The 27,465-nt window shown below is 45.7% G+C and overlaps 1 protein-coding gene across 1 annotated transcript; it reads right to left on the minus strand.

The window, feature by feature from the left end:
* Positions 1–21,881: 21,881 nt before the first annotated feature.
* Positions 21,882–26,920, minus strand: LOC112314819 (zinc-alpha-2-glycoprotein). The gene is made up of 4 exons (XM_024571360.3): positions 26,785–26,920; positions 24,474–24,731; positions 23,010–23,282; positions 21,882–22,461 (listed from the first exon to the last, which is right to left on the minus strand). Exons 1-4 carry the CDS (start codon positions 26,849–26,851, stop codon positions 22,151–22,153), a joined length of 909 nt encoding a protein of 302 aa, XP_024427128.2. The 5' UTR covers positions 26,852–26,920; the 3' UTR covers positions 21,882–22,150.
* Positions 26,921–27,465: the final 545 nt, after the last annotated feature.

Raw genomic sequence — 27,465 nt, forward strand, 5'->3', positions numbered from 1 at the left:
TGGCCCAGCTAGCAAAGCATCTGAGCTTTTCCACCTGTCATGTAGATGGTGTCTGGAATCTTTGATGTATTGTGCTGTGGGCTGGGAGTGTTTTCCAGAAGTTTGGGCCTCTCTGTCCTTACTTTGGACTCCAGTCAGCAACAATAGATTTCAGTTCACAACCAGTCACACAAGTGCAAAAGCACCTGGGTCTGAACGAAGAGATCGATACCTCATCAAAACAAAGCAAGTAAGCCAAAAGGCACGTCCTTTCCGTCTATATTATGTTGTGTATGGGCATTGGATTCAGACAACCTTGGTTCTAATCTCATCTGGGCCTCTTATTCTTGGTGTAGTTACATTACCTCTAGGAGCCTTTCTAGCAGTAAAGCTGGGATTATAACAGCATTGGGTTGTTGTGAGGCTCTCAGTTAACCCACGTAAAACTCTGGCACACTGTGAAGCATTGTGACCAGCTAGTAATGCCGTTGCTATCATTATTAATTTTTTTATTCACTCCCATTGGACACGCAATAAGTTTAAGGCTCCGGGTTGGTGACTGACCCTTGGGCTTGAGCTGCATGTGTGGGCCCACCCAACAGCTTTTTCTGTCTGTGTGCCAGTGACAAGGCAGCCTCTGTTGGCAACACACAAAGGTGGCAGGAATATAGGAGAGCTCCGTGCAACTTCAGTGGCTCGGACAGGGACTCAACTGGGATAGGGTGGCCCTTCCTCATCCTGGAAGAACCAAAGTAAAGAAGGCAACGATGACACTGAGCCGTGTTCCTGGGTCTTGCCTTCGTTTGTCCAAACGATATTCAAATTCTGCATGGCCCTCTTTGAAATTCAGGAATTGAACTGTAGGACACAATACCAAGCCTTCTCTGATCATTGGGGTTTCAATCACAGGCAACCCAGGGGTCATGTATAGCAGTGTTTCCCCAATTTTGCCTCTGGTATAGGCCAAATGGCAGAGGAGAGAGAACATGTGGCATGGAGACACAGCCTAGAGTTGGGCTGCAACCTGGAGAGCAGCTGAACTAACCCCAGAGCTTCCTCTAAACACTGAGTAGTTTATAAAGGGAGAGGATCATCATTGCTCCAGGGAGCTTACAGTGCAAGCAAGCACACTGTGGATGTGCCAACACATCAGGCCATACGGGGTGGGGGGCTGGCCATGGGGTGAACTGTCATTCACTGGCCACATGATCCTTAAAGCTTCTGGTTCCAGGAGTCTGATTTTGACAAGAGATGACAGGCACTGATTGTTGAGTGCCTGAAGGCAGAGACTATAGAAAAATACAGGAGAGAGCTAATTAGACTTTTGGGGGAAAGGGAAGTGAGGCCTTTATATTAGGAAGAATACTTGAGGCTTATACTAGCATTTTATGAGAAAGCTAATGAAAGATCTGAATGTAGGTTGGTAAAATAATGATGGCAGGTAGAATTCAGGTGCATTCAAGGTGAAGGCAATTAAAAAAAAACTGTTTTAGTAGTTTAGGCAGAAGAAGTGGGGAGAAGGAATAACTTCTAAATGAGACTCTGTATGAATTTATGTCTCTATGCACTTACGCAGAAGTATTTTGCAAACAGAACACTGTGAGACATTAGTTTGTTGGGGGGGGCTCTGCCTGCAGGGCCCCCCCACCCCCCGGCTGCCACGGATGAGAATAAGTCTACCAAGACATGATCTGCTTGGGGAGAAAAGGTGGCCGATCTCTCAAAGAAGAAGGTCCAGGAGCCTTTTCCTCAATGGGCTTTCATTGGGTTCAATTTGCATAGGAATACAGGTAAAGCTCATCAATCATTGTCAGGCAGGAAGAATCAAATAATAGATAACATACAAAGAACTACAAGGGCTTATTCTGAGTCAGGGTCAGTTAGCTAAATGGCTATAAGATTTTGGGAAACAAACTCATTTCAGGCTTGGACCCTTATCATTTAAACTGAGGGTATAAACAAAGCAGGTTTCACAGGGTTTTATGCATTCTTTCTTAGGCCTGATTGCCTGGGGAATCTGCCCTTCCCAGCACAGGACTGCCCCTCCCTCTGTCATTGTTTCAGGCTTAAGTCAGGCAGGGGAAGTAAGGCAGCCAAGAGATTAGGAGACTTCTTGCAGACAGAATGAGGACTCAGGCTATGTCAAAGCCAAGGGGCGAGGGTCCATCACTCCCTTTTTCTATAGCCCCCTGAGTTCTTCCCTGTGGGTCTCTTCGTGACCATGCCTGTCTTAGGTCATCCCTCCCTTGAGGAATTTTACCTGTCATTGGCTAACTGGTCAGGCTCAGGGCCAAGCTGGGTAAAGTAAAGTGGGCAGAGGTGGTGCCCCTGCCAGGGAGATAAGCTTTGTCTCCTTAGTGGCTTATGGTCCCAAGGTCTCTGACTCAGCCTTAACCATGGGGGATTACAGCTTCTGAAACCAGGCAGGGCGGTTCCCAACATTAGTTGTTACAAAAAGATGGTCACTGAAAGGTAGATTGGTGAAAAGAGAGGACAAGCGGGATTTGACAGTGGTGGGAAAGAAAAGACCAGGAGGTGAGGCTGGTGGCTGAGTCAGTTGCTGGGGCTGGAGTAAGGATGGCAGAAGCAGAGCTGAGAAGTTCTAACTGATTATACAGGTCAAAGCACTTTGGATGGAACAGTGGAATTTGACTGAAAGGACACAGATGGAGAGAGAAAGGGAAGGAAGCTGGGAATGACGCCTCTTGGGTAGGTTTGGTGTTCCAGGTTATACAAAAGGATAAAGAACTGGGAAGAAGTAACTAGGACAGTAATAGAAACTCAGGTAGTGGCTTCAGGTAGACATGTGCAGGTTTGAATGCAGGGAGACGAAGCCCAAGAGGCAAGGAGGGCAAAGGAATTTGGAGGACGTGGTCAGTGATTTTGTAACATGCTCCCTCACATCCATGATTTCACTGGTGGTAAAACAGTGAATATACTACATGCAGTATCACATGGTTAGTCCACATAAGGCTTCGTTCCAGGGTACAGGGAATGCTCTGTCGGTGGTATTCATAGATAGACCTGTCTGTGGTCACGGCATAGGGCCCTTGTGGCTCACTGCCGTGGCTTCCACCATGTCCCTGAGATGCAAGGCTGTCTTGTGGGAACCACCTGCAAGGTGGTTACACGTTGGAATAAGCTCCCTGTGCACCTCACTTTTCAGCCAAATGGGGAAGCAGGGGGAGACAGCAGGAAGAGCACACAATCTACAGTCATCAGCCTCTGCTGTGAGTCCTCTTCTTGGACGTGTGGTTTCGTGCAAGCAACTTGACCTCTCTGAGTGTCAGCGCCTCTCCTGTAAAATGTATGATGATGCCACAGCTGCCTCCCCTGCTGTCTTGAGGATGCTATGAAGTGGTGGGTGCGACAATGCTTGTTAAACTGCAAAGTACTTTATAGATGCCAAACATCACATTCTTTAAATGTCAAAAGCCACATTACTCTGCACTGTGCAAAAAACAAAACAAACAAACAAACAAAAAACTGGGGGGAAGATCCTAGACGATTTATTTGGTTTTGGGAATAAATTAAAGGGAAAAAAATAGCACTGGTTTAAGAATTTTTCCCAAATTGTCCATATTCCCTCTCAAAGAAGAGATGAGCATTTCAGAAAGACTGTTTTCAGGGGGCTGCCTTCCCGTAGGCCCTGGAACGGACCGGTGCCTGACCTGCAAATGCTCCCCTGCTCAGCCAAAGAACAGCCAGATGGCCGCTGCTACCTCCCTCCCTGTGCAAACATTGCTCACCAGCCGAGCAAATAGGCCTCCCTTGGTAAAGAGGGGCCTCCGTGCTGCTTCTGTGTGGTGTAACCCAGAAACAAGCCACGGGCTCTGTACTTGGGTCATGTTTTTAGTCTGGGCCCCAAGCAACAGGGTCATCTGTCTTGGCTCCTTTTCTCTCTATGTAAACAGGGCCGGGGGCCCATGTGGTTTGAGTACAGCCAGCCCCTGCTCTCACTCTTCTTCATGTAAACACATTACAAAGAATCTTTGTGACCGTCCAGGCGGAGCCGCCCAGCCCAGAGGAAGGGAGCCAGCATCAGGAAGTGGGGAGGTGAACACTGGGGAGGTGGGGGAGGCAAAGGAAGGTGGCAAATGAAAGGTGCCCCCCACTACCCCCTGTGCCGTATGATATAGAGAGGTTAGCTTTACCCAGTGTCTGACTGTGAGAGGAGAGAGCGGCTGTCACCTGCAGCAGAAACCAAGGAAAGTGTGAGAAAGGGGAGGAACTGAGCTGGTATCCTGCAGCCCTGACACCTTCTCTACTTCAGCATTTCAGGTGTGTGATTTAAAAAAAAAAAAAAAAAAAAAACAGAAAGAAAGAACTAAGGCCTCCTCTTCAAGCAGTGCAGGGTAGAAGGAAGAATGCCAGCTGAAGAGACAAGGAAGCGAACGGTACCCCTGCCCCCACCCCTAACGAGTTGTGTGCAGTTTGGATGCTGACTTAGGCTCTAAAGAGCTTCCTGTCTACATAAATTAGAATTATATTATCTGCATTTGTTGAGCTCCCTTACTGTGACACAGACTTTAGATGGTATTTTATTAATCCACGTAACTACCCAATGAGGTAGAGATCCACATTTTAGAGATTAAAAAATCAAGGTTCAGCAAGGAGAACTGATTTGCTCCCAGAATACACATTAGTCAGTGGCAGAAGCAGCTCTTTCTTCTGCCAACCGTGACTTTGCCCCTGCAAATAAGAAAGTGGCACTTTTTTCTTTGATGATTTGAAAGCTGAGACTACACAGGTATTGGCCTACTTAGAACAACCTTTATTGCAGGAGACAGACGTTCTGACTCAGATAAACTCAAGGCCTGGGAGTCCAGGCTTCCACCGTTCCCAGAGATCTCCTCCCACTGCACACACTTATCACCTTGGTTAAAACCCGGGGAAGGAGAACAATCAACAGCTTGTTCCACCCAAGGGGAGAGCTTGGCAGCAGTTCCTGGAGTCACTGTTACCACCTTTTCCATTCTGAGGCAATCCATAAATGTCTAAATTTCCTCGGCACATCCTGGAGGTTACGCGAGGGAGACAGAACCAGCAACCCTTATCCCCGCAGACAAAAATTGGAACCAGGAGGCACTGCTAAGGGGAAGAATAAGAAAGGGTCAGAGGCCTTGAAAAACAAACTCTCAACAATGGTATTCTAATACAGGGATTAGAAACCTCTGCCACTGGGCCAAAGGCAGCTTGCTACTTGTTTGGTACAGCCAATGATCTAAGGGTTTTACGTTTTTGAATAGTTGGAAAATATATTTTAAAGACTCATTGTTCATGGCACTTGAAAATTATATTAATTTCAAATTTTGGCCTCCAGAAGTAATGTGATTTTGGAATGCAGCCACGGTCCTTCATTTACATAGAGTCTGTGGCTGCTTTTGCGCTGCAATGGCGCAATTGGGTAGCTGCGACAGCACCATGTGGACTGCAAAGCCCCAAATATTTACCATCTGTCCTTTACAGAAAAAGTTTGCCATCTCCTATTGTAGGAAACAGCACATGCCTGAGCAGGGCCTGCGGGAGGGTCTCCCTATTCCGGAAGTGGATGTTTATTGAATCCCTTGTTTTCTGTTAAGTACCCACACCTCAGCTGTGCCAGGTGTAGGGATCCAGCTGGCTGCTTGGTAGCCTGAGGGTGTGGGCTCTCAGACCCACTATGCATGATTGGTCCTCCTCTGCCACCCTTCAAGGGTCAAGTCCTTTCCTCCCCTAGCATCCAGAGTGCTGGCAGCCAGGTGTGGGCTCCTTGGGAGGGAGAATGGAGGGTTTTCCCCTGGAGAAACTAAGAGACAAAGATCTAGACACTGACAGTTAGGGTCCAGTTCCCACAAAATTGTCCATGGGTAGCTCATGGTAGACAAGGCCTGCCCACATCCGAGCCTTCCAGGGTGCTTCCCCGAGGTCCCCGCTGACTGTGTGAGTCCCACACTGATTCTGTCCACGTGAATAGACAGCCAAGATGCTTGAGGAAAGCCCTATTTTATGGGTAGGTGCGGTGAGGCTGAGGGTTCGGGGGCTGATGGAGGGAGGCAGAGACAAGACCAAAGCATGGCAGTACTGTACGATGAGCTTCATTGGGCGGATCTTGGATGGGATTGCACTAAAGGGACCTTACAGACACAGCTGCGGTGCCCAGAACGGGAGTAGGGCAAGGGAGCTCCCAGGAGAGGGGAATCCGAGAGGGGACTTGTGTGTCCAGGTGACTTCACTCGGCAACTGGGAGTTTCTGGGTCAGAGAACCGCGAAGAGCAGCAGAAATTTGGGGGTCTTTTATAGCCCCGGGGTTTGTCTTATTTTTGGCTACCTGATTGGTGCAGTTTTGCAAAGCAGGCAGCTCTACATGGCTAAAAATATGCTTGTTGGGGCTACATTTAAAGCAACTGGGTATAAGAATTTGAGTTTAGGGCTGGTGGGCTTTGAGCCTGCTGTGAAGAAATAACACAGGGCCCATCTTTAGAACAGCCCAGAAGGTTGGAATCATCACGCCTGATACCATTTTTATAACAGCAAGCTGCAACAAGAGAAAGACCAGGAGACCGTGACAATACAGGGAGCAGAAGAAAACATTTAACACAAACCCCTCCAGGTAATGTCTTCAGAGATATGAGAAAAAATTGCCGGATGCTCTATCAAAGGAACATTCAGAAACAAAAGAAATATCTTAGAAATAAATATTAACTCAAAAATGAAAAATTCAATAGAAGAGGTTAAAGAAATACACCAGGAAATAGAACAAAAAGACAAAGAGATTAAAAATATGAGAGTAGATGTATGGAAATTAGAGTATCACCCCAGAAGGCCCCACATCTGCATTTTAGGAATTTTGGAAAGATACCACAGAGAAAACGAAATGGGGGAAATTACCAACAGAATAATTTTTAAAAAACGTCTCATAAATAACACCGGTTGAATGCTCAGCACAGTGAGCGGGAAAGAATTACACAAAACTGGCTCATCAGTGTGAAGTTTTAGAGCCCAAAGATTTCCAGAAGTCTCATGTAAAGGACTAAGAATCAGAATGCTCCTTATTTCTTTTTCTTTAAAATTTTTTTTATTGTTTACGCTATTACAGTTGTCCCTGCTTTTTCTCCCTTTGCTCACTCACCTTCGCCCAGCCCCATGCTCCTGATTTCTTAACAGGAACATTGTAAGTTAGAAGACAAAATTCCAAGGGGAAATAATTTCCAAACTAGAATTTTATACCCAAACTAAAAAAGAGTTATGAGGGGAGTAAAAAGGCATTTTCAGATATGCGAGTTCTGGAAATATTTTCCCCACAGGTTTTCTATCTCAGGCAGCTTAGGGAAGGCTGTGCTTCTACCAAAAGGACGCTACTCTAGAGAAAAATGAGATCCAGAAGCAGGAGATCTTATGGGGGTGGGGCAAGGGCTCCCCAGGGTGCTGCTGAAGGGAGCCTCTGAGACGACAGCTGTGTAGGAGCTGAGGGAGCAACCAGGCCATTTGGGAGCCGGAGAATAAAGCTCCAGGATTTTTCTAGAGTAAAACATGTGGCTGTATTCAGGTTACATATCAAATTGTTCTCAAAACTTAAAGAAGACACGTGAGTCCCTACGGAAAAGGACATTTCTGCATTTCTTTAAAAATTTTTTTGGTGTTGCTTAGCAGTTTTCAAAGAGCCATTAAGTCCTTATATTGTTCTATGTCACTTGTCATTTGTGCCTCTACTTGATAATTTGAGGAAGCTAGAACTTCCGGTACAGTATATTCTGTTATCTCTGCCTATATTTGGAATGCAAGATCACACTACCCTCTTGTCTTTTTTTTTTTTTAATTTAAGATTTTATTTATTTAGTTTTAAAGAGAGGGGAAAAGGAGAAAGACAGGGAGAGAAACATTGATGTGTGGTTGCCTCTTACATGCCCCGTACTGGGGACCTGGCCCACAACCCAGGCACGTGCCCTGACTAGGAATCAAACCAGCGACCTTTTGGTTTGCAGGCCCACGCTTAATCCACTGAGATACACCAGCCAGGTCTACCCTCTTATCTTAAACACTTTAATTATCCTCTGTTACATTATGCAGCAAAATTCACCAAAATGCATAGAGCCCACGGCTTTTCCGGACCACTGGGGCCTGCTCTAAAAATGCACACACAAGTCGTGAGAGAGCTGGTGTGCTTCCCAGCCAACCGTGCTGGGGCGGTGAGTCACTGCCATCCCATCACTGTTGGTTAAGAACTTAAACACAGCTCTTATCTTCATTCTGGTTAGAGAGGGAAATAAGAGCTTCTGTTTGGAAAATGATTTTAGTGAAAAAGAGCCTGAGCTTTGAACCTGAACTGACTTGTGCTGCTGAACTTTTTCACGGCAAGTGTTTGCACCTTGGCTTCCTTATTAAGGTGGTAGGCATAATTCCAACCTTGCAGGGTTGTTCTGAGTTTTAAAAGTGACCCCATCATGAATAAAAAGCATCTAGTACTGTTCCTGATTCCTAGTAGGTGCGTATCGTCTGTGGCTGTTACATGTGTTTATGTTTTATGGTTTCCACAGTGCTTTCATCTATCCTTTTTCATTGGGTCTTCGGTGAGGTGGGAGGGCCAGTTTTATGTCCCTATTTAAAAACAGGCAAAACCAAGGCCCAGTGACAGATTCGTACTATGGGATGAATCCTCTGGGGCCCAGCATTTCTGATTAGTGTGCAATGCTCCAGCAAGGACAGAGCCCTTGGGAAGTGAACTTGAGAGAGCAATTCTCCTTGATGTGGTTTTACTCACAGTCCCACCTTCCAACAGCAGAACCGTGTGGTTTTGAGCAGATTGATTACAGACCTGCTCCCAGAAAGAGGGAGTTTTAATGCTCCAAGTGGGACCAGGGGAGACAAGTGATGACAGGGGACAGAGGAGATGCAGGAAACGATGCTTTATAACCACTGCCCAAGAGGCAATGGGAAAACAAGTGTGTGTACATCACCTCACTCTTGTGAATGCATTTACTACATAAATGGGGTAAGAAATATCAGGGCCGTCTGCAGTAAGTTTGAGAAATGGGGACGAAGGCTCATGCAAAGGAGTTTGCTTTTATTTTTAAAGAGGCTTGGGGTTCCTCTTTGAACACTACAAAGTAAACATTTGTGTCAAACCATGTTTATAAAATGGCACATGAAATAAGTAAGTTACATAGGTAGAGTCATTTCATGTAGAGCAAAAAACCCTGAGGACATCATTGTGTAAAGGACATTCATCATTTTGACCGAGTCAGAAAAAAATATTGTAAATCACATGCATATAGGAAGGTGCATGTGATTTATAAAATTTCATAAATTTTAGAAAGAGTTCCATGTAGAATGATTAAAAGTGTTATTCCCCAAAACACTAGCAAGATGCCAATAAATGTGGGTTGAATGAAGAAAAATTATTTACATCAGTAGAACACTAGAAGACAAAAATACTAACATATAAGTGGTTATCTTTAATGTACAATAATAACATATCCCAATAGTCCACTGGGAATCAGAAGCTCCCTTTCCCTCACATAATGCTGTAGACATCAGTTACGCTCTCACAAAAGCTTGGCCAAAACGTGATGCAGATAAAATGCTGTGTGCCTGCAGTGAACGAAAGAGGAGAAAACACTGCAATTCTAGCACCTAAGTACAGAAGAGAAACAGTAAAATTGGGTTAGAAACACTATTTCATTCACGTTGGAATCTAGTATTTGAGAATTAGAGGACTGACAGAGAAAAGATTATTTCTGTGGAGGTTCTGACTGAGGTATCTGGACTTTCAAATAATTGAGGTACTGGTAGCATCCATGTAATTTTACTTTGATACTAACAGTCTTCCCTTTTCTTGATACACTTATATCTCTGCATTATTGTGTGTCAAGTCAGCCATAATTATTGTAGTTTTAAAGTTCACAAATACGATGAAGAGGGTGAGAGAAAAACAGCACGTTTTCTAAGGTCAAAGGCAAATGATGAAAGAGGGAGCTGGTACCTGTGTGAGAGTGGGCCCCGCGGTGTAACTGACTGGTAAGCAGTGCCGGGCAGGGAAAGGTGGCAGTGAGCACAAGAGTTCCCTGAGATGGTGAGGAAGAGATGCTGGATCAGACGTGTCCTTGACACTTAACATGTCCTCTTGGTTGCTCCTCAGAGCCTTCAGGGGGTGGGCTGTGGGAGAGAGGGGGTTTGGGGGTGGGGAGAGAGAGAAGGAAGCAGGTTGCATCTGGCCACTCTACTACAGAACATTTGTGAGCTGGGCACTTGTGACTTGAGGACTACCTACCTGTATTGCTTGCATTTCAATCTTGTCCACCCCACCCCAAGTGTGTTTCCGGTTTTTAACTGTGCCCCCCTGCTATGAAAGCAAACAATTATTATCCATAATATATTCTCCTGAGAAATTAGGAAAAATGTAGTTGGAGGGCTTATACAAGGACCAGAAGAAAACAATGACCAGATGGTCTGTTTAACTGGAATATGTATTTCTAGAATGTGAATTAGTTCATGTATACTTGGTAAATAGGGTGATGATAATTAGTATAATGTAGTCATGTTGTTTCATATACAAATCTTAAAAAAATTTTATTGTTGTTCAAGTACAGTTGTCTCCATTTTCCGTCTACCACTTCCCCCAACCCCAGCCCTCCCCACTTCCCACCCTTGATCCTACCCCCTTAGGTTTTGTCCATGTGTTCTTTGTACATATTCCTGAAAACCCTTCCCCCTTTTCTCCCCATAATCCCCCCCACCACTTCCCCTCTGGTTACTGTCAGTTTGTTTTTATTTTCAGTGTCTCTGGTTCGTATACAAGTCTTCGCAGCACATTCATGCTTTGTGTCGCTAAGCAACAGCACCTGAAAGCAATGCATACCAATAAAGCTGAACTCCGCTAGCTGCAGGGCAGCCTGGCACAGCACACCTGTTGGCCCAGGTGGCCATGTGCTTCGTTTTGGAAAGGCTTATCACGCAGTTGTCTGGAATCTTTGTGTATTTGCCTGTGTCTCCCTAACTCAAGAGCCTCAGCCTTTCCTTACAGCCTCCCATCAAGCTACCTTTGTCTTTATTTTAAAAATTTTTCTAGTTTTATTGAGATATAACTGACATATAACATTTTATTAGTTTTAGGTGTACAACACAATGATTCAATATATGTATATACTGCAAAATGACCACCACAATAAGTTTTGTTAACATCCATTGCCTCACCGTTATGTCTTTATAATGAGAACTTTCAAGATCATATTCTTTTAGCAACTTTCAAATATACTAAAATACAGTATTATTAACTATAGACACCACGCTGTACATCACATCCCCAGGACTTATTTCTAACTGGAAGTTTGTACCTTTGGAATACCTTCGCCTCTTTCACTCTCCCACCCCCGCCAATCTGTTCCCTGTTTCTATGAGTGTGTTTTTTATTTCTTAGATTCCACAGGTAAGTGAGAACATTCAGTAGGTCTTTTTCTGTCTGACCTATTTCACTTAGAATAATGTCTTCAGAGCCCACCCATGCCATAAATGGCAGGATTTCTTTCTCATGGCTGAAAAACACTCATACGCACATCACATCTCCTTTGTCCGTTCGTCTGTGATGGACACTTAGATTGTTTCCGTGTCTTGGCTACTGTGAATAATGCTGCTGCTGCAATAACATGGGGTGTAGATATCTTTTTCATGTAGTGTTTCATTTCCTACAGAACACACCTGGAGGTGGAATTGCTGGTTCATAGGGTGGTTCTACTTTTTGAGGATCTCCGTATCATTCCCCATAGGGGCTGCATTAGTTTATATTCCTGCCAATGGAGCTTAAGGGTTCTCTTTTGTCCACAACCTCATCAGCATCTGCTCTCTCTTCTTTTTGATGACGGGCATTCTAACAGATGTGAGGTGATATTTCACTGTGGTTTTGACTTGCATTTCCCTGATGATTAGGGGTGTCGAGCACCTTTCTATGCACCTGTGGGCCATCTGTATGTCTAACCTTTAATTTTTTAGTGTAAATTTCCATGTACAGTAGTGCTTCTTTCTTAGTAATACAATATCTCTTAACTGTGCCAACATTTCAAATTGAGAATGTTATTTTCTTGATGTTTGTTACAAAAGTACATAGTTTCGTATAGTCTGCTCCAACTCTATTAGTCTTGGCCTAATTTTGAGTGATGTTGTAGAACGTGAAGTTTTAGGAATGCACGTAGCACGATACAACATACACGTCTGTGTATAAAAAGAATACACTTGATTTAAAGCATGAAAAATAAAGAAATTAAAGGAGAAAGTACTCAAGGAAGCGACAAATCTTAAAAAGTAGAAGAGAAACAAAGTCTAAAATGAAATGGAGGAAGCCAAGAACAGTGAAAGTAGCAAAAGAGGTTTGTGCAGAGAAAAATGAAGACATTAAGAAAAGTGCCAGCTGCCTATGATTACACAAGAAAAAGATGTGGAATGACGCCCCTGCAAACGAGGTGCGGAAGACACGCAGGAGTACTACCTCCGTGCTACCCGCCACACACATTCGGGCGAGTGCTTCGTGCATATTACCTCATTCACGTCTCCCTGTTAAACGGGTACTATTATTATCCCTCCTTCAGAAATAAGGAAACAAGGAACCTGAGAGTCAGAAAGGTTAAGAGAATTACCCAAGGTCACGCAGCCGGTTGGTGGCATCCAGATCTCATTTTGTCATTGTACCTCTAGAAAACAAACGCAGTTTTGTTTTGTGTTGTTTTGAAAGGGAATAGTTCAAAGAGTGAAACCTTTTGTAACAGTTGATGCCTCTCAGGAATAAACTGGATCTCCAAAGTTTCGGAGATGCTTTCAGTCTCAAAATCTGATGATCAGAAAAGTAAGTTTGCTGTCTCCGTGTCCTGATTTTAATTACATGCCAAGTTTCGCTTTAAAAAATGGGGGGTGGGGGATGGGAAGAGCTTGGCTATTTTTAGCAGACGGGATTTAACAATCTCTTGGGCAGGGATTTCTGGCCTCGCATTCTTGAACTCCACTACCCAGCACAGAATATACATTTATCAGAATGGTGTTGAAATACTTACCACTCTCCTTGCAGTTCTCCCCACTTTTCCACCTTCGTGCCTTTGCTCCAGCTCTGGCTGGGATGTTCTTGGCTGGAAGTGTATTTCCACAGATCCAATTCCTACCACTCCTTCGGACATCACTCGCTTTGCCGGCTTCTCCCTCTCTGACACATTAGCTCCACCTGTCTCTCGGTTACGATCGCCCATCCTCTATCAAGAACACACGTGGGTTCCCTTAATAGCGTGCCCCGCCCGGGTCTGGGAAAGGAAGGATCTAATCTGTATACTCATTTGCCCTATACATAGACAACGCTCCAGTTATTATGTTGAATAACGAAAACAAAGGCGAGGGGTTCAAGACCTGGACATTCCACAAAGTCGTTTCAAAAGGCGTTTCCAAGGATAGGCGCATGGATATCGGAGGCTGGCTCCAAGGAGGCCCGAACCAGGGGGCAAACCCTGGACTCTCCCCACCAACCTCCCCGGAGTCTTTGGAAATCAGTCCCGCACTCCCAGCCACCTGGGGACACGAAGGAAGGGTGAGACCAAAAGTGCGGGGGCCAGAAGAGAGACGCAACCCCCGCAGCGGGCCGTGGGACCTTCTCCGGTCCCCCGAGGCCGAGACTAGCGCTGCGGGTCTGCAAATGCAGTCATCCAGGGCCGGCAGAACCGGCCTCACTGCGCGTACCCGGCCGGCTGAGCGTGATGGCCGCGGTCCCCCGGCGACACACAAAGGCTTTAAGTGTGCCGGTGTCTGCCTGGCGTAGCGCCCTTTCTAGGATTCGGGAGGCCCCACTCTGGTGGTTCCTCCAGGCTCGGAAGACACCCAGGACCTCTAGTGCAAGAACCCCATTACTGGGGCTTGAACCCCATTCCTGGGGCTTGTACCCCACTCCAGGGGCAGCAAAATGAGTTTTTTTAAAAAAATTAGAAATCAGATCCAGCAACTCATAAGTGGAAGAGAAACTCCTCTTTAAAAAAAAATTATTTTATTGTTGTTCAATTATAGTTGTCTGCATTTTCTCCCCACCCCTCCTCCCACCCCATCCACACCCACCTCCCTCCCTTGCTTCCACCCTCCCCCTTGGTTTTGTCCATGTGTCCTTTACAGTAGTTCCTGAAAACCCTTCTCCTCACTGTCCCCTCCCCCCTCCCCTCTGGCTATTGTTAGATTTCTCTTAACTTCAATGTCTCTGGTTATATTTTGTTTGCTTTTTTCTTTTGTTGATTATGTTCCAGTTAAAGGTGAGATCATATGGTATTTGTCCCTCACCGCCTGGCTTATTTCACTTAGCATAATGCTCTCCAGTTCCATCCATGCTGTTGCAAAGGGTATAAGCTCCTTCTTTCTCTCTGCTGTGTAGAATTCCATTATGTAAATGTACCACAGTTTTTTGATCCACTCATTTGCTGATGGGCACTCAGGTTGCTTCCAGCACGTGGCTATTGTAAGTTGTGCTGCTATGAACATTGGGGTGCATGGGTTCTTTTGGATTGGTGTTGAGAAACTCCTCTTAAAATGCACCCAGGCCTGTTTCAGCTAAGTGTTGGGACATGGCAGGTTGTCATGCTCGCCTCCCTCCGCTCCAGAGGATGAGGAATCTGATGCTCGGAGAAAGCTCTCACTTGGTTAGGGTTTCCCAGTGACAGTTGTGTCAGAACCCAGGACTTGTGCCATGCCTGTCTTTCCACTACCAGGGACTCCCTCTTAGCAGAATGAATACTATTAAAATTAAAGCTTATGCTTTCAAAATGGCACAAAACATGTCACACGAGTATGCAAGAATTCAGAGAAGGCCATCGCATGCCCGTTAGGATGGCTACTATAAAAAGAGCTAAATAACAAGTACTTGTTTGCAAGGAGAAATTGGAACTCTTGAGGATTGCTGGTGGAAATGTAAAACGGTGCAACCACTGTAGAAAACAGTACGGCAGCTCCTCAAAAAATGTAAAACAAAATTACCGTATATCTAGCAATTTCAATTCTGGGTATATACCCACAGAATCGAAAGCAGGGACTTGAAGAGATATTGTACATTTGTGCTCATAGCAGCATTATTTGTAATAGCAGAGGTGAAAACAACTGGAGTGTTCATAGGCAGACGAATGGATAAACAAAACATAGTACGTCCATGCAGTGGAATCTCATTCAGCCTGAAAAAGGGAGGGAATTCTGACACTTGCTACAAGGTGCATGAGCCTGGAGGACACTATGCTAAGTGAAATAGGTCAGGCACGAAAGGACAAACACTGTATGATCCCACTCACACGAGGTACCTAGAGACCTAGAGTGGTCAAGTTCACAGAACCAGAGAGTAGAAAAGAGGGAGTTACTGCCTAATGGGCATACATTTTTAAATTTACAAAATGAAAAGATGGAAATGGATGGTAGTGACGGTTCCACAACAAAGTGAATGTACTTAATGCCACTTGGACTGTGTATTTAAAAATGGTTGAGCCCTGACTGGTGGGGCTCAGTTGGTTGAGCATCATCCCACAAAGAGAGAGGTTGATGGTTTGATTCCTGGTCAGGAAGTAACGGGGTTCAGAGGATATTCCCTATAAACCTGGCTTGGGGGATGGAGAAAGTGGAGGATGGACATTGACAGTTGCTTTGCATCACTATGGCCACTTGGCTAGCTTCATAGTTATGTTAAATAGCTGTGCCTGCCTTTGGGGCCAGGGAGATGGGCAGGACTTGAACCCTTGATGTGGGGGGGGCAGGTGCTTTTAGCGCCTGCAGTGAGAAGCAGGGGGCGGTTCCCCTTATCACTGGGGAGATGCCTGCCTGGCCTGGGGATGGCAGCTGAACAAAGGTAAGATACTAGAGGACAGGCAAAATGTAGCCTAGTGTGGGAGGAGTTGGAAATGGGGTTGATCAAACCCCCGGGCCTGGATTTAAAATAGGTGTGGCAGCCAGGAAGTGAGCACTCACTCTCACTTGCTCTCACTTGCTCTCTCTCCCTCTCTCTCCCTTTCTCTTTCTGCCCTGTGGTTTGGGAAGGAAAAGGGGAGAGTTGACCACGTGGTTTGAGAGCGCGCAGTGAGAAGGGAGAAGTAAACAAGCAGCTGTGTAGTTTATGGTGACGCAGGAGGCCGTGCGGCCGGCACTAATAGGAAAGGAGGTGCTGCTGCTGTGACCGTGCCTGCTCTGGCTGACTCTGGGGCTGCAAAGGAATTCCTTGCAAGATCCTGACCTGCTGCACCTGGATTTTACCTGGACTTTTAAGACCTGCGCCTTTCTTGAGTTTCACCATGATCCAGAGTAACATGACACATGTTTTTTTGGACTATTACACAAAGGCGATGGCAAAGTATTCCACATCCTGTACAGATAAGGACATGGGGAGCTTTTGGGGGTGCTTTTGGCCAGTAGCCTGGTGGGGAGCAGGGGAAGCGCTGGGTCTCATGGGAAAGGAGGGCTCTGAGCTGAGGTGCTGTAAACTGTCCCAGGGTTGGAATGTTATAAATAAAGACCTGTTTCTACCAGTTAGGTCACACATCAAGGCACCACGTGACAGGCCCTGTTCTGCTCGATAACAAGGGCACTTGCCTGGGTTACCAGTTTGGTCCCAGATGGTCAGGGCAAGTACAAGAGGCAACGACTGATGTTTCTCTCCCTCTCTTTCTCCCTCCCTTCCCCTGTCTCTAAAAATGAATAAATAAGATCTTTAAAATAAATAAATAAAAATGGCTGAGATAGTATATTTTGTGTTACGTGTATTTATCACACATGCAAAAAAGAGCTCAGCGAATGCACAATTCCATGTAAAAAGCATTAGACATGTGTTAAAAAAGATTTCTGAAATAGTAAACAGGATTGGCGGCAGAATGTAAATAAATATTTGCAGATAAGGATGTTAACCCATATCTTTTGAATGAGTATGGCAATACCGCCCCAAACTCAGGTTTTTCGAGGGATTGGAACAAAAGCCGAAACTATGTCAGGAAGGTTCTGTAAGACTTTCAAAAAGGCTTATAATAGTTTTGAGCAAATTATTTGGTATTTATAGAAAATTAGTACCAGGGAGAGCGCAAGAAAAGCCCTGCCACTGTTAGAAGAAACACGATTGAATAGTTACCACTTTGTGTATGGTTCCTAATGTCCTGCGTTTTACATAGCTTTGGGAACTAGAAAAAGGCAACACTATTAGAAAATAATTCAAAAGAATTAAAAAAAGAAAACAGCAGCATCAGAGGTGTGAATTAGCAAAAGGATGTATGGAGACAAAGTGGGGAATATACCAGGAGCGTCTGGGCTCGTAAGCTCAAAACCCACTCCAGAGCAGGGCTACAGCCAGGCAAAACAGGGGTGACCTTCCTATTCACACCTCCCTTTTCGTTCACTGTCCCCCCTCCTCAGCAGTTTCCTCAGATACTCCAAGCTCTGTATTTGGAGAGCAAGGTAGGAATATTTGAAGGTTGTATATAGTGCTTTATTTTCCAAAATTAACCATCTCCCCTTTGCCCAGTAAAGTTATCCATAGTTGAAAAGCACAAAAGCATAATGTAAAGCTAAACCTACCATGTCTGAAACCTGAAGATCAATAATAAGGAGATTGAACCAGTGATCAAAAATCTCCCAACAATAAAAGCCCAGGACAAGATGGTTTCCCGGGTGAATTCTATCCAATATTTAAAAAAGAATTAATGCCCAACCTTCTCGAACACTTTCAGAAAATTTAAGAGATGGGAACACTCTCAAACTCATTTTACAAGGCCAACATTACCCTGATATCAAAGCCAGATAAGGACACGACAAGCAAAGAAAGCCACAGGGCACTATCCGTGATGATTACCCATAGATGCAAAACTTTTCAACACAACGTTAGTAAACCAATTCAAAAACACATTAAAAGGATCATACAATATGATGAAAGGCGATTAATGCCTGGGATGCAGGGGTGGGTCAATATACACACCGCTGAATAAATGTGATACTCTGCAAAATGGAATGAAAGATAAAAATCACATGACCGTCATTGCAGAGTAGCCACGTTGGAACTGGAAGACCCAGGAGCAGCCCTGGGGCTAATTCTAGACTTAGTTTATTCTCTGGGCCTCTACACTAAGATACCTCAGACAAATTTTCAATATCCAAAGCCACAAAGCCTCGTCTGAAAACTAGAATGCCAGTTTTATTACTTCTTAGGTGAAGTTATTCCAAGATAGAAAATGGAGATTAAGAACTTTCCTTTCTTTAGTAGAATAGTCTACTTGAGAAAATGAAAATCAACCCAGAAATTTTGCTTAGTTAAAAATGGAAATTGGAGACTGAGGAAATAGCTAACTCAAAGGTTTATTATAAATGAGTTATGTTAGAAGTTGATCTCTCTGTCCCGCCATTTCCCATGTGTTGAGATTTTTGTCTCAAAAGCCAGGTCTATTGATGAAAGTATCTGGGTTGAACAGCTGGTTCTGGATTAACCCAAGTCCTGCTGTTTCTTAGCATAATATCGTCAAGGTTCATCCACGACGGAGTCTGTGCCAGAATTCCCTTTCTTTTTAAGACTGATTAATACTTCATTGTATGGAAAGACAGACCACATTTGATTATCCATTCCATCTTATCTTAACATTTAAAGAGGGAAGAAAAGCTGTGGTCTTACCTGTGTTGTCCGAGTTTTAAGGAAGATCGGAAGGAAAGGAGGGAGACTTGGGAGGACTCCAAAATACCTGTTGGAAGCACAGTGAGGGAGGTGCAGCCTGGGTGGAGAAAAGGGCCAGAGTTAGAGCATAATTTGGCTTTAGTAACATCTTGGCTTTATGGGGAAAAGGGAAGGGGACAGGAACTAATGGTCTCAGTTTGAATGTTGGGAGGATGAAAATGCCTTTGATATACAGAAGCCTGAAGGCAGAGGGGGAGGGGTTGTTTTTGTTTTCTTTGGGGATGGGGTGGAGTGGGGAAAACCTTGCTGGAATTCGGACTTGTGATAAATTTAAGTGTCTTCAGGACATGCAGGTGGAAAAGCTGGAGGACAGGTGTGAAAACGGAGTGAGACAACGCCAAAATTATGAAAGGGGCTAACAAATGTACTCGAAGAGAAAGTGCTCCTCTCCCCTCCTCACCGGGGGCTCCACGCTAGCCCTGTGGCGCGTTAGAGGTGCGGAAAGAACCTCTCCAAATCTTTAGCAGGGTGCATTATGCCCTCTAGTGGCAATAGCATGCAATTGCAACCGAGCCTACAACCTAGGACAGAAATGTCTCCTGAATCCCGAAAGCCAGTTTCCCCCCCCATTAGTCTAAGAAGGAAATCTGACACAGACACGCTGCACAATGTGTTTTAAGGTCCTGCTCGTAAGGGTAGGGTGTTCAAGGGTCCAGAGAAGCCGACTGTTCCCTTAGCAGGTGTTGTGAGCCTAGGAGGCACCTGTGGGACAACACAGCAGAAATGGCTGGTGGACAAATGGAGGTGAAAGGCAGGGTTAATTGGGCACAGCAGGGCGAGTACAGTGTGAATACTGAAAATATTTGGGGGTCGCTCTCATGTTTTTACCTTTCTATTTCCGAACTATTAATGTACAGGTGGCTTTTCCAGTTTAGGCAGCTTAGAGAAATAGTCCACTTGGGTAGCAACAACCTGACCAAGTGGAAAACGTTTTGTTTCCGGGTTCTTAGCACATTTAATTGGCCCTGTCTTAGTTTCAGGAAAGGCCATTTCAGAAGTTTGAGCCTTTATTTCAATACAAACCCCAGGAATGACTCAAATGGCAGAACCTGCCTGGGGGTGGGCTGTATGAGTTAAGATATAGGTTTGATAGACGTGTATGAGACCCCAGGTAAGACTGGTTTAAGCAAGACAGAGGATTATTTCTCTCACATCTAAAAAGTCTGAATTAGGCAATTCAGGGCTGGATCGCTGGTTCCACTGTCACCTGGGACCCAGGTTGCTTTCAGCTTTTGGTTCCATCATCCCCAGGGTGATGTTGTCACTGTCACAGCGAGCTTCAGGCACGACGTCCACTTCCAACAACCAGAATAGGGAGGACCGAAGAGGGAAGGAGGGCTCCCTCCTTCCATGTAGGGGCCTAACCTGGCAGGTGTTCCCAATACTTCTGTCGTCTGGAGGAATGAATTAATTAGTACAGGTAGAGTTTTGAGCAGTACCTGGCTTAAGAAGGCCTTTATCTCAACAACAATAACAAACATAATAATAACTGGTATAGCTAATAATTATTTAATGTTTATGTACCAGCCCTTAAAAAGAGTTACTGTGTTATTTCACTTTAATCCTCAACACACTCTGAGGTAAGTACTACATTATTTCTATTTCCCAGACAGGAAAACTGAGGTAGAGACATCCCAGAGTTATAAATGGCAGAGCATCCAGTTAAAGCTGTTAAATTCTATTCCAAAGGCCGCTTACTTAGCCAGTAACCCAAACTCACATAATGTATCTTTTTTGGGGGAAAGAAATTTCTTCCTTGAAATCTTTGCTGATATATTTTTTAAAGGGTTATTTTACTAGCATTCAGGAGAGAGGGGAAGGGGAGCGGATTGAGAGAAAGAGAGAGATCCATGGGCTGCCTCCTGCCTGCACCCCAACAACCAGGGGTTGATCCCACAACCCGGGCACATGTCCTGACCAGCAATCGACCCAGTGACCCCTCGTTTACAGGACTATACTCCAACCAACTGAGCCACGCTGGCCAGAGCTCCCCTGATATTTTTATCTGAAAGAGTCTCAGCAAGAAGAGAGTGTGTGTTGGCGTTGGTGGTCATGGTGGTGGGCAAGGGAGGAGGTGAGATTTGAGCTGGGCCTTAGATATTATGTCAATAAGCGGCATTGAGGTAAACTCCCGCATAAAACAGATACTCAGTATATGACTCTTCAATGAGTCCGTCAGTAAATGTGCAAAAGAAGTAGAGAGAAAACACTAAATATGTCTGATGAATAATAAAGCTATTTAGCTGAGACACAAGTTTCAGCAGGAAACAAGATCAATTATTTTAATTTATTGATTTTAGAGAGAAAGAGGAAGGAGAGAGAGAGAGAGAGAAACACTGATTTGTTGTTCCACTTATCTGTGCATTCATTGGTCGATTCTTGCATGTGCCCTGCCCAGAGATCCAACCTGCAACCTTGGCGTATGGAGATGGTACTCTAATCAACTGAGCGACCCCACCAGTTGTAAAAACAACGTTAAAAAGCAGTGTTCATCAAAATGACAAAGGCATTGGCAAAGAATGTTTTTAAGTCCTATATCCGTTAGTGTTCCCTGCTTGACTGAGAGTACTTCATCCCTGCAGTCCAGCTGGTGAACTATGCCCAGAAGACTCCTCCAAAGAGAGACAAGACAGTCCTAAGAGACTGAGGAATTGTTAAGGTAATTTGTGGCACCGGGGCTGAAAAAAAGGGTCACATCTATGAGTTCTGCTCTGGTGTTCTTATTTTGGTTTTTGTTTTGTTTTGTTTGGCTTAGACCTGTGCATGGCAGTAGGTGACAGTCAAACACACACACAATCAAAATTATTTGGAAGAAGTCCAAGAACATCAGGGTGATTCTTACTTCCCTGGGAGTGCATCCTGGAGGGATGAAACCTCCCAGAGAAGCTATGGTTGTGTGTGGTCCCAAGGTCACGGTGGTGTGGGACTGGTGGGGTAGCTGGAGTGGAGGGCAGTCTCACGGGGGGGCAAGCAGATACTGGGGAATCTGAGGTAGACAGTAGGCTTCAGATGGGATTGAAGAGGTGGCAGAGTTGTATGACCTTCTGAGCAGAGGGCACCTCAGCAGTGAGCACCTGAACAATGCTCATGGTACCTGGTGGCCAGGCCACACTAGAGTGGGGACCCTGGTCAAGATGGCCAGGACATGCTGCTTCCAGTGCATACCAAGAATTTCACGTGATTGAAATGCTTGGGGGCAGGATGAATGACAACCTCTGCTGACATTTCTGCAGCATTTAACAGTTGAACAGTCTGATTTATTTGCATATAGGCCAGTTGATTAGTGTAGATTAGTGCTGATACAATTCAGAGACTAGATAATGGGTTCTGAGGGGGAATGTAGCAGTGAGTCAGCGCAGTGTCCAGCATTCAAGCCTTGTGTCTCCAAATCACCCCCTGTCTGTCCCCTTCACTGCTTCTCTGGGATCCGCTGATGGAGAGGGCAGTCATTCTAGAGCTCGCCTCTGTCCTGTCCCAAAGGACAGGTGTCTCCTGGTCTCCATACTAGGAGGTACCTACAGCCCCTGATTCCTGCCCCTCATTCCATGGGACGATGAGGGGCTGGGCCAGGCTGCTGTGTTGCACGTGGCAGGAGTAGGGGCCTGTGTCTGAAGAGGGGACTTTCACTGTCACCCAGGAGTGGTAAGTGCCATCTTCACTAGGAACGATGGCTCCCCATTCGTCAGTCTCCACTGCGCTGCCTGCCTGAGTCCAGTACATACTGACTGGTCGTGGGTAGAAGTTGTAGGCCAGGCACTTGAGGGTCTTGAGGTTTCCTGGGCCCACCTGGCTGGTGAATGACACAGAGGGAGCATCTGTGGAGAGAGACAGCATGGAGTGAGGGAGTGAGGCGACCTTTCCCTGCTCAGAGCCTCCTCAAGGAACCTTTGGGAAGAACAAGGAAGCTGAGGCTTTCCATGAGCTTTCCCTGTGGGATAATGGAATGTCCGTGGCCCCTTTCTTGCCTCCCAGCAGTCCACCCTTTCCTCCCACTGTGTACCGACTTCTGATGCAAAGCAACTGTGGGCTTTGTGGGGCCTGTCACCCACTGTCTGAGCCCTGCCCCTTCATCTGCCTGCTGCTCTGCCATTGGGACCCGTCCCTCCTCCCTCCACAGGACCCTCTTTCTCATTACTTCTCACTCTAGTCTCAGCCTGTGACAATCAATCCTGCTCATTCTTACTCATCTTCATCCTTCCTGGGCAGGCATTTTACACACCACAGTGAGGCCAGGAGGCATATCATAGAGAGACATGACTCCAGGATTTGCCTGAAAGGTCCTCTGAGGTCCCAGCCTGGGATCACCTTGGTATTTCTCAGCTCAGTGCAGGGGGGCAGGACATAGAGAGCACTGGGTAGGTACCTTGACGGTCCAGGAATGTCTTGCTGTATTGCAGGTAATTCTGCAGCATCCGGGGGCACTCCTCTTCCAGGTAGGCCTTGGCCCGCTGCACAGAGCCTTCTGTCTCCCACTTTTCCTTTGTGAACACGGCTTTTGTTTGCCGAGGGAACCAGGCTGGGATTTCTGTGATGAACTTGATGTACTCCCGTCCATCGTAGATATATGTCCAGAATGCTCCACAGTAGTTGTTATCCTGAAGCTCACAACCGAACCTTCCCTGAAGAGTGTGATTCCCTGCATCCACCCAGAACACCCCCACTCCAGAAATTAGTCAGCTGACATTGACCATCAGCTCCATCTTAATAGTTTGCACTAACTCCTGCACAGTTTGCAATCCAGCAGGAGGAAAAGGTTTGAAATCTAAGCATGCAACCCCTTTTATCTTGGCAAATGGGTTTTTAGTCAGACGTAGAGCAGACAGAGGGAAACTGAGTATGCTTTGCTGTTATAGGTCAGCCTGAGATGAGATACATTCTTCCCAGCCAGGGAATTTCAGAGAGCTGTGGGCTGTGGACAGATCTTCTAGCCCCATGCAGCTTCTTTCTTTGTTTCATTATAGTATGAGGTCTTAGGAAATGGACGCTAACACACTGAAGTGCATTTTCAAGTCAAACAGAAATTATTTGTAGCTTAAGATACAGTAGGTGATCTCTCCCTTTTTCCAGATGTGTGTAAAGTTGGTGCCTCCGGTTGAGGCAGCACAACTTCCTCAGTTTGTCTCTCTTAGTGGGGTTTTAATATCTTCAAACAAATCTCTAATGCCCACCTCCCTTCCCAATTAGCAACGACTTTTGGAAAAGGGCATTTGCATGGAAGGGAGACACAAGCTCTTTATTTCATTTTAGCAACTATCATTGGCTTTCTTAGGTGCCGGGACTCCAGGGGAAATGAAGACAATGGGTGTTCAAGCTTTCATGGAATTTACCTCTTGGAGGCAGGACTCAATGATTCAGGTTTTTGTTTTTTGGTTTTTTAAAATTTTCACACCAGATAATGAAGAACTTGTTCACTGTCAAACAGCTAGTGAATGGCAGAGTCAGCACTTGAATCCTGGTCAGAATCACCCTAAGGTTAGCTCACTCCCCACCCAGCATCCCTGCATGGGGGTGAGTCTGATAACATCTGAAGTGGGATCTACCTCAGAGGTTGGGGTGTGGAGGTAAGAGGTCAGATGTGCCTAGGTAAGGGCTGAAATTGACTTCACTTCCTGTGAGAGTTGAGGCCTGAAAGTGAGGATTGAGGAAGGGGGAAGGGCAGCTGAGATGTGGGGGCAAGGGGGTGCAGAAATGTCCGTGTATCTGCACTTGTTCTCCCCCTCCTCCTTTTAGATAAGGGTATTTCCATCCCGTAGATTCCTTTCTGCTACAAAACGCAGGCTGCCTCTGTAGCTAAGACCCTCCACCCAGCAGGCCATTGTTCACTTACCTCTGTCATTGTAATAGCCCATGATTTCTTTCAGGGTCTTCATGAAGAAGTCCTCCCTGGCCTTCTGCAACTGAGTTTCCTTCTCCCAGTCCACCATTCCTTTCACCTCTGTCCACGGGCCCAAGGGCTCAGCCACTCCACTTCCACTATCATAGTGGAGGAAGGCCTGGTCATTGAGGTACCCAGTGGCCTGAAAACTGGGGAGGCCTGCCCCGGGCCTGGACACCCCAGTATAGTGGAAGCTCAGGGAGTAATGTCCTGCAAAAAAAAAATGATTCAGATGTGGGGTCCACACAGGGGAATCCCACCGTGGCACAGCAGAGGACAAGGAAGGGAGGCCTGGTCACTGGGATTCCTCCTCCCCAGCTCTCTCCACCCCGCTGTCAGCCACGCACTATTGGAAGCTCACGTGAGACAATGGGCCCTACTTCTATGCCGGGGATGATATTTCAGAGACCATGTTGTCTTTTTACTACGTTGTTTTGTCTCTTAGCACATCAGAGACTATATTTCTCAGTCTCCTTGCAGGTGTACTGGCACCATGACTGAGTTCTGTCAAAAGGGAATGTGAGGGGAAGGGATGTCTTTCTTCTGGTCGGAGGCCTGCAAGCTGGTTTGAACCCTTTGTCTCTCTTCATTTAGGTGATGACTGAAGAGGCCACAGGGTGAAGAGGAGGGTCCCAAAATGCAAACCACCTGGATCCTTGAGTCACCCCGGGGAGCACAAAACGTTGACTGATCTGTATTCATATTTACATGAGCAAGAAATAAACATTTGTTGAGCGAAGCCACTAAAAGCCATCCTTGTCACTGGAGCATTACCTAGCTGAACATGACAAATACGTACAGTTAGAAAGTGTAGGAAGGAGAATTAACTAGAAACCTCAGGAAATGAATGACCTAGATTGGATCAGCATAAGGCGAGGCCAGAATGGATCTCAGAATTGCATGAGCTGTTCCTGCATTTTGGTATGGAGCATGGACAGAGAGAGGGGTGGGGCATTTCCATAATTATCTCTATAATGAATTCATGATATCATTCATGAACTAGGAACCCTCTCATGGGAGTTACTAATGTGGAGGTCATATGGCAGATTCTTCTTTCTAGGACTGAAGTTATTCTCACTAATTAGTTTCTAATTGCTGTTATCATTTCTTTAGTAGGCTTCAAGAGAAGCAGATTATACTCCATAGTGCGGGTGGGCCTACTGCAATCAGTTGAGGGCCACAAGAGATGAGAAGGAATTCTGCCTCCAGACTGCCTTTGGACTTAGCGCCGCAACACCACATCTCCCTTAGGTCTCCAGTGTGCTGATCAGCCCGGCGGATTTCAGGCTTCCAGCCCCCACAGTGCTGGGAGCCTTACCCTTAAAAGAAACCTCTCCTTCTGTGCACATATATGCCATTCATTCTGTGTCTCTAAAGAACCCTGACTAAATTGGTGTAGGATGTGATTAATAATCTAAATATGATCAATTGTTATAAAACATATATTCTGACAGCTTGTGAATGTAATAAATTCTAACTTGTACCATTTAGTTTATATCATCCTGAAATTTTGTATGCCCAAAAAGAAAATGCCTCACTACTTCGTCCCAAAATTGGCCCTAGTTCTGCCCAGCCTCTAGCTGGCTTCGGTCCCAGTCACTAGCCTTCCAGGCCCACTGTCATGGCGTCTAACTGTGGAGTGAGGAAATGGCTTTGTTTCTAGAAGCATCCTCCAGTTAACATGCTTTTACAAGTGCTCTTTGGAGTCCTGTCTTTCTCCCTGAGAGTCAGACAGGTATGTCCAGCCATTGGAAGGAGAGAGGAACAGAAGTTCCACCTGTGTGGCCCCTGCTCTCTCCTGGCTGTGACACAGGACAGGTCACTTTATCTGTTTGGGTCTTAGTTGTTGTTGTTTTTTTTTTTTTAAACCTTTTATATTTTGGTCTGAGAGAGAAAGAGAGATTTGCTGTTCTAATTATTCATGCATTCATTGGTTGACTTTGGTACGTACCCTGACTGGAGATGAGACCATCAGCCTTGGCATATCGGGCTAGGGCTATCTGGCCAGAGCATTTGGGACTTAGTTTTGTTCATTTGCCTACTAACATTTTAGATTCTAATTATTTAAGGTCTTACTTAGCAAGAGTCCAGTGGCTCAATACTTCTGGAAGTGTGTGAACCAAGTTAGCTGACAGCCTCCAACACCCATGGCTACTGTAGTCTGGGAATCCTGGTTTCATCTGACGCCCTCTCCCAGCATGTCTATCCTTTTCATTACCTCCCCTCCATTCTTTTCCATACCCAGCCCTTGGTCCCGACTTACCATTTTGGGTGTTTGCAAGACCCAGAAGGAGCAGTAGGGACAGCAGGACAGGCACCATTGTGCTCATTGTGTCTGGGTGGAAGCTACTGGACTTCCCCAGGTCCTGGGGCAGACTACTTGGGGAGACAGCTAGATATAGTTTTGGGAATGGCTGGGCTTTGAGTCCCACCCAGGAGAGGAGAGGGCACAGGCCAGTGGGAGTGCCAAGAGAGGCTCCTCTCCTGACAGTGAGAAAACAGGATACAGAGGCCAGCCAGGCGGATGCTGTGTTCAGTGAGTCCACAGATGGTCTGCCAACAGAGAGCTGAGACAGGTGATCTGAGGACGGGGGCCTTGTCATCATTCCATCGTGTCAGTCATTCCTTCTGTTGGCAGTAGCATGTGATTACCAAAGGAGTTCCACGGTGTGATGTGGCCTGTTCTCCTCCCACCCAATTCCAAGTCTGGGTATTCAAGTCTCTCCACTGATTCTAGAAGCATGGGTAAATGAATTTATTTTGTGCTTATAGTCAGAATAGGAATCTGTTTCAGCAACTGGTTTAAGATGTGACTGCTACTGAGCTTGGGAAAGGACTGTTTTTAAGCAACTGTCGCTTGGGGAAATAGAGGAAGGAGAACCAGTCCTGGTTATGGGACCACACGGGAGACAAAGGCAGTAAAAATACAGATATCTTGGGCACA

The sequence above is a fragment of the Desmodus rotundus genome, chromosome 1 (assembly GCF_022682495.2).
Source record: "Desmodus rotundus isolate HL8 chromosome 1, HLdesRot8A.1, whole genome shotgun sequence".
NCBI classification, from domain to species: domain Eukaryota; kingdom Metazoa; phylum Chordata; class Mammalia; order Chiroptera; family Phyllostomidae; genus Desmodus; species Desmodus rotundus.

Coding starts and splice junctions, on each gene's coding strand:
- LOC112314819 (XM_024571360.3), bottom strand. CDS start 26,851: ATGAGCACAATGGTGCCTGTCCTGCTGTCCCTACTGCTCCTTCTGGGT. Junction 24,732..26,784: donor TCTTGCAAACACCCAAAATG/GTAAGTCGGGAC, acceptor TTTTTTTTGCAG/GACATTACTCCCTGAGCTTC. Junction 22,462..23,009: donor GACATTCCTGGACCGTCAAG/GTACCTACCCAG, acceptor CTCTCTCCACAG/ATGCTCCCTCTGTGTCATTC.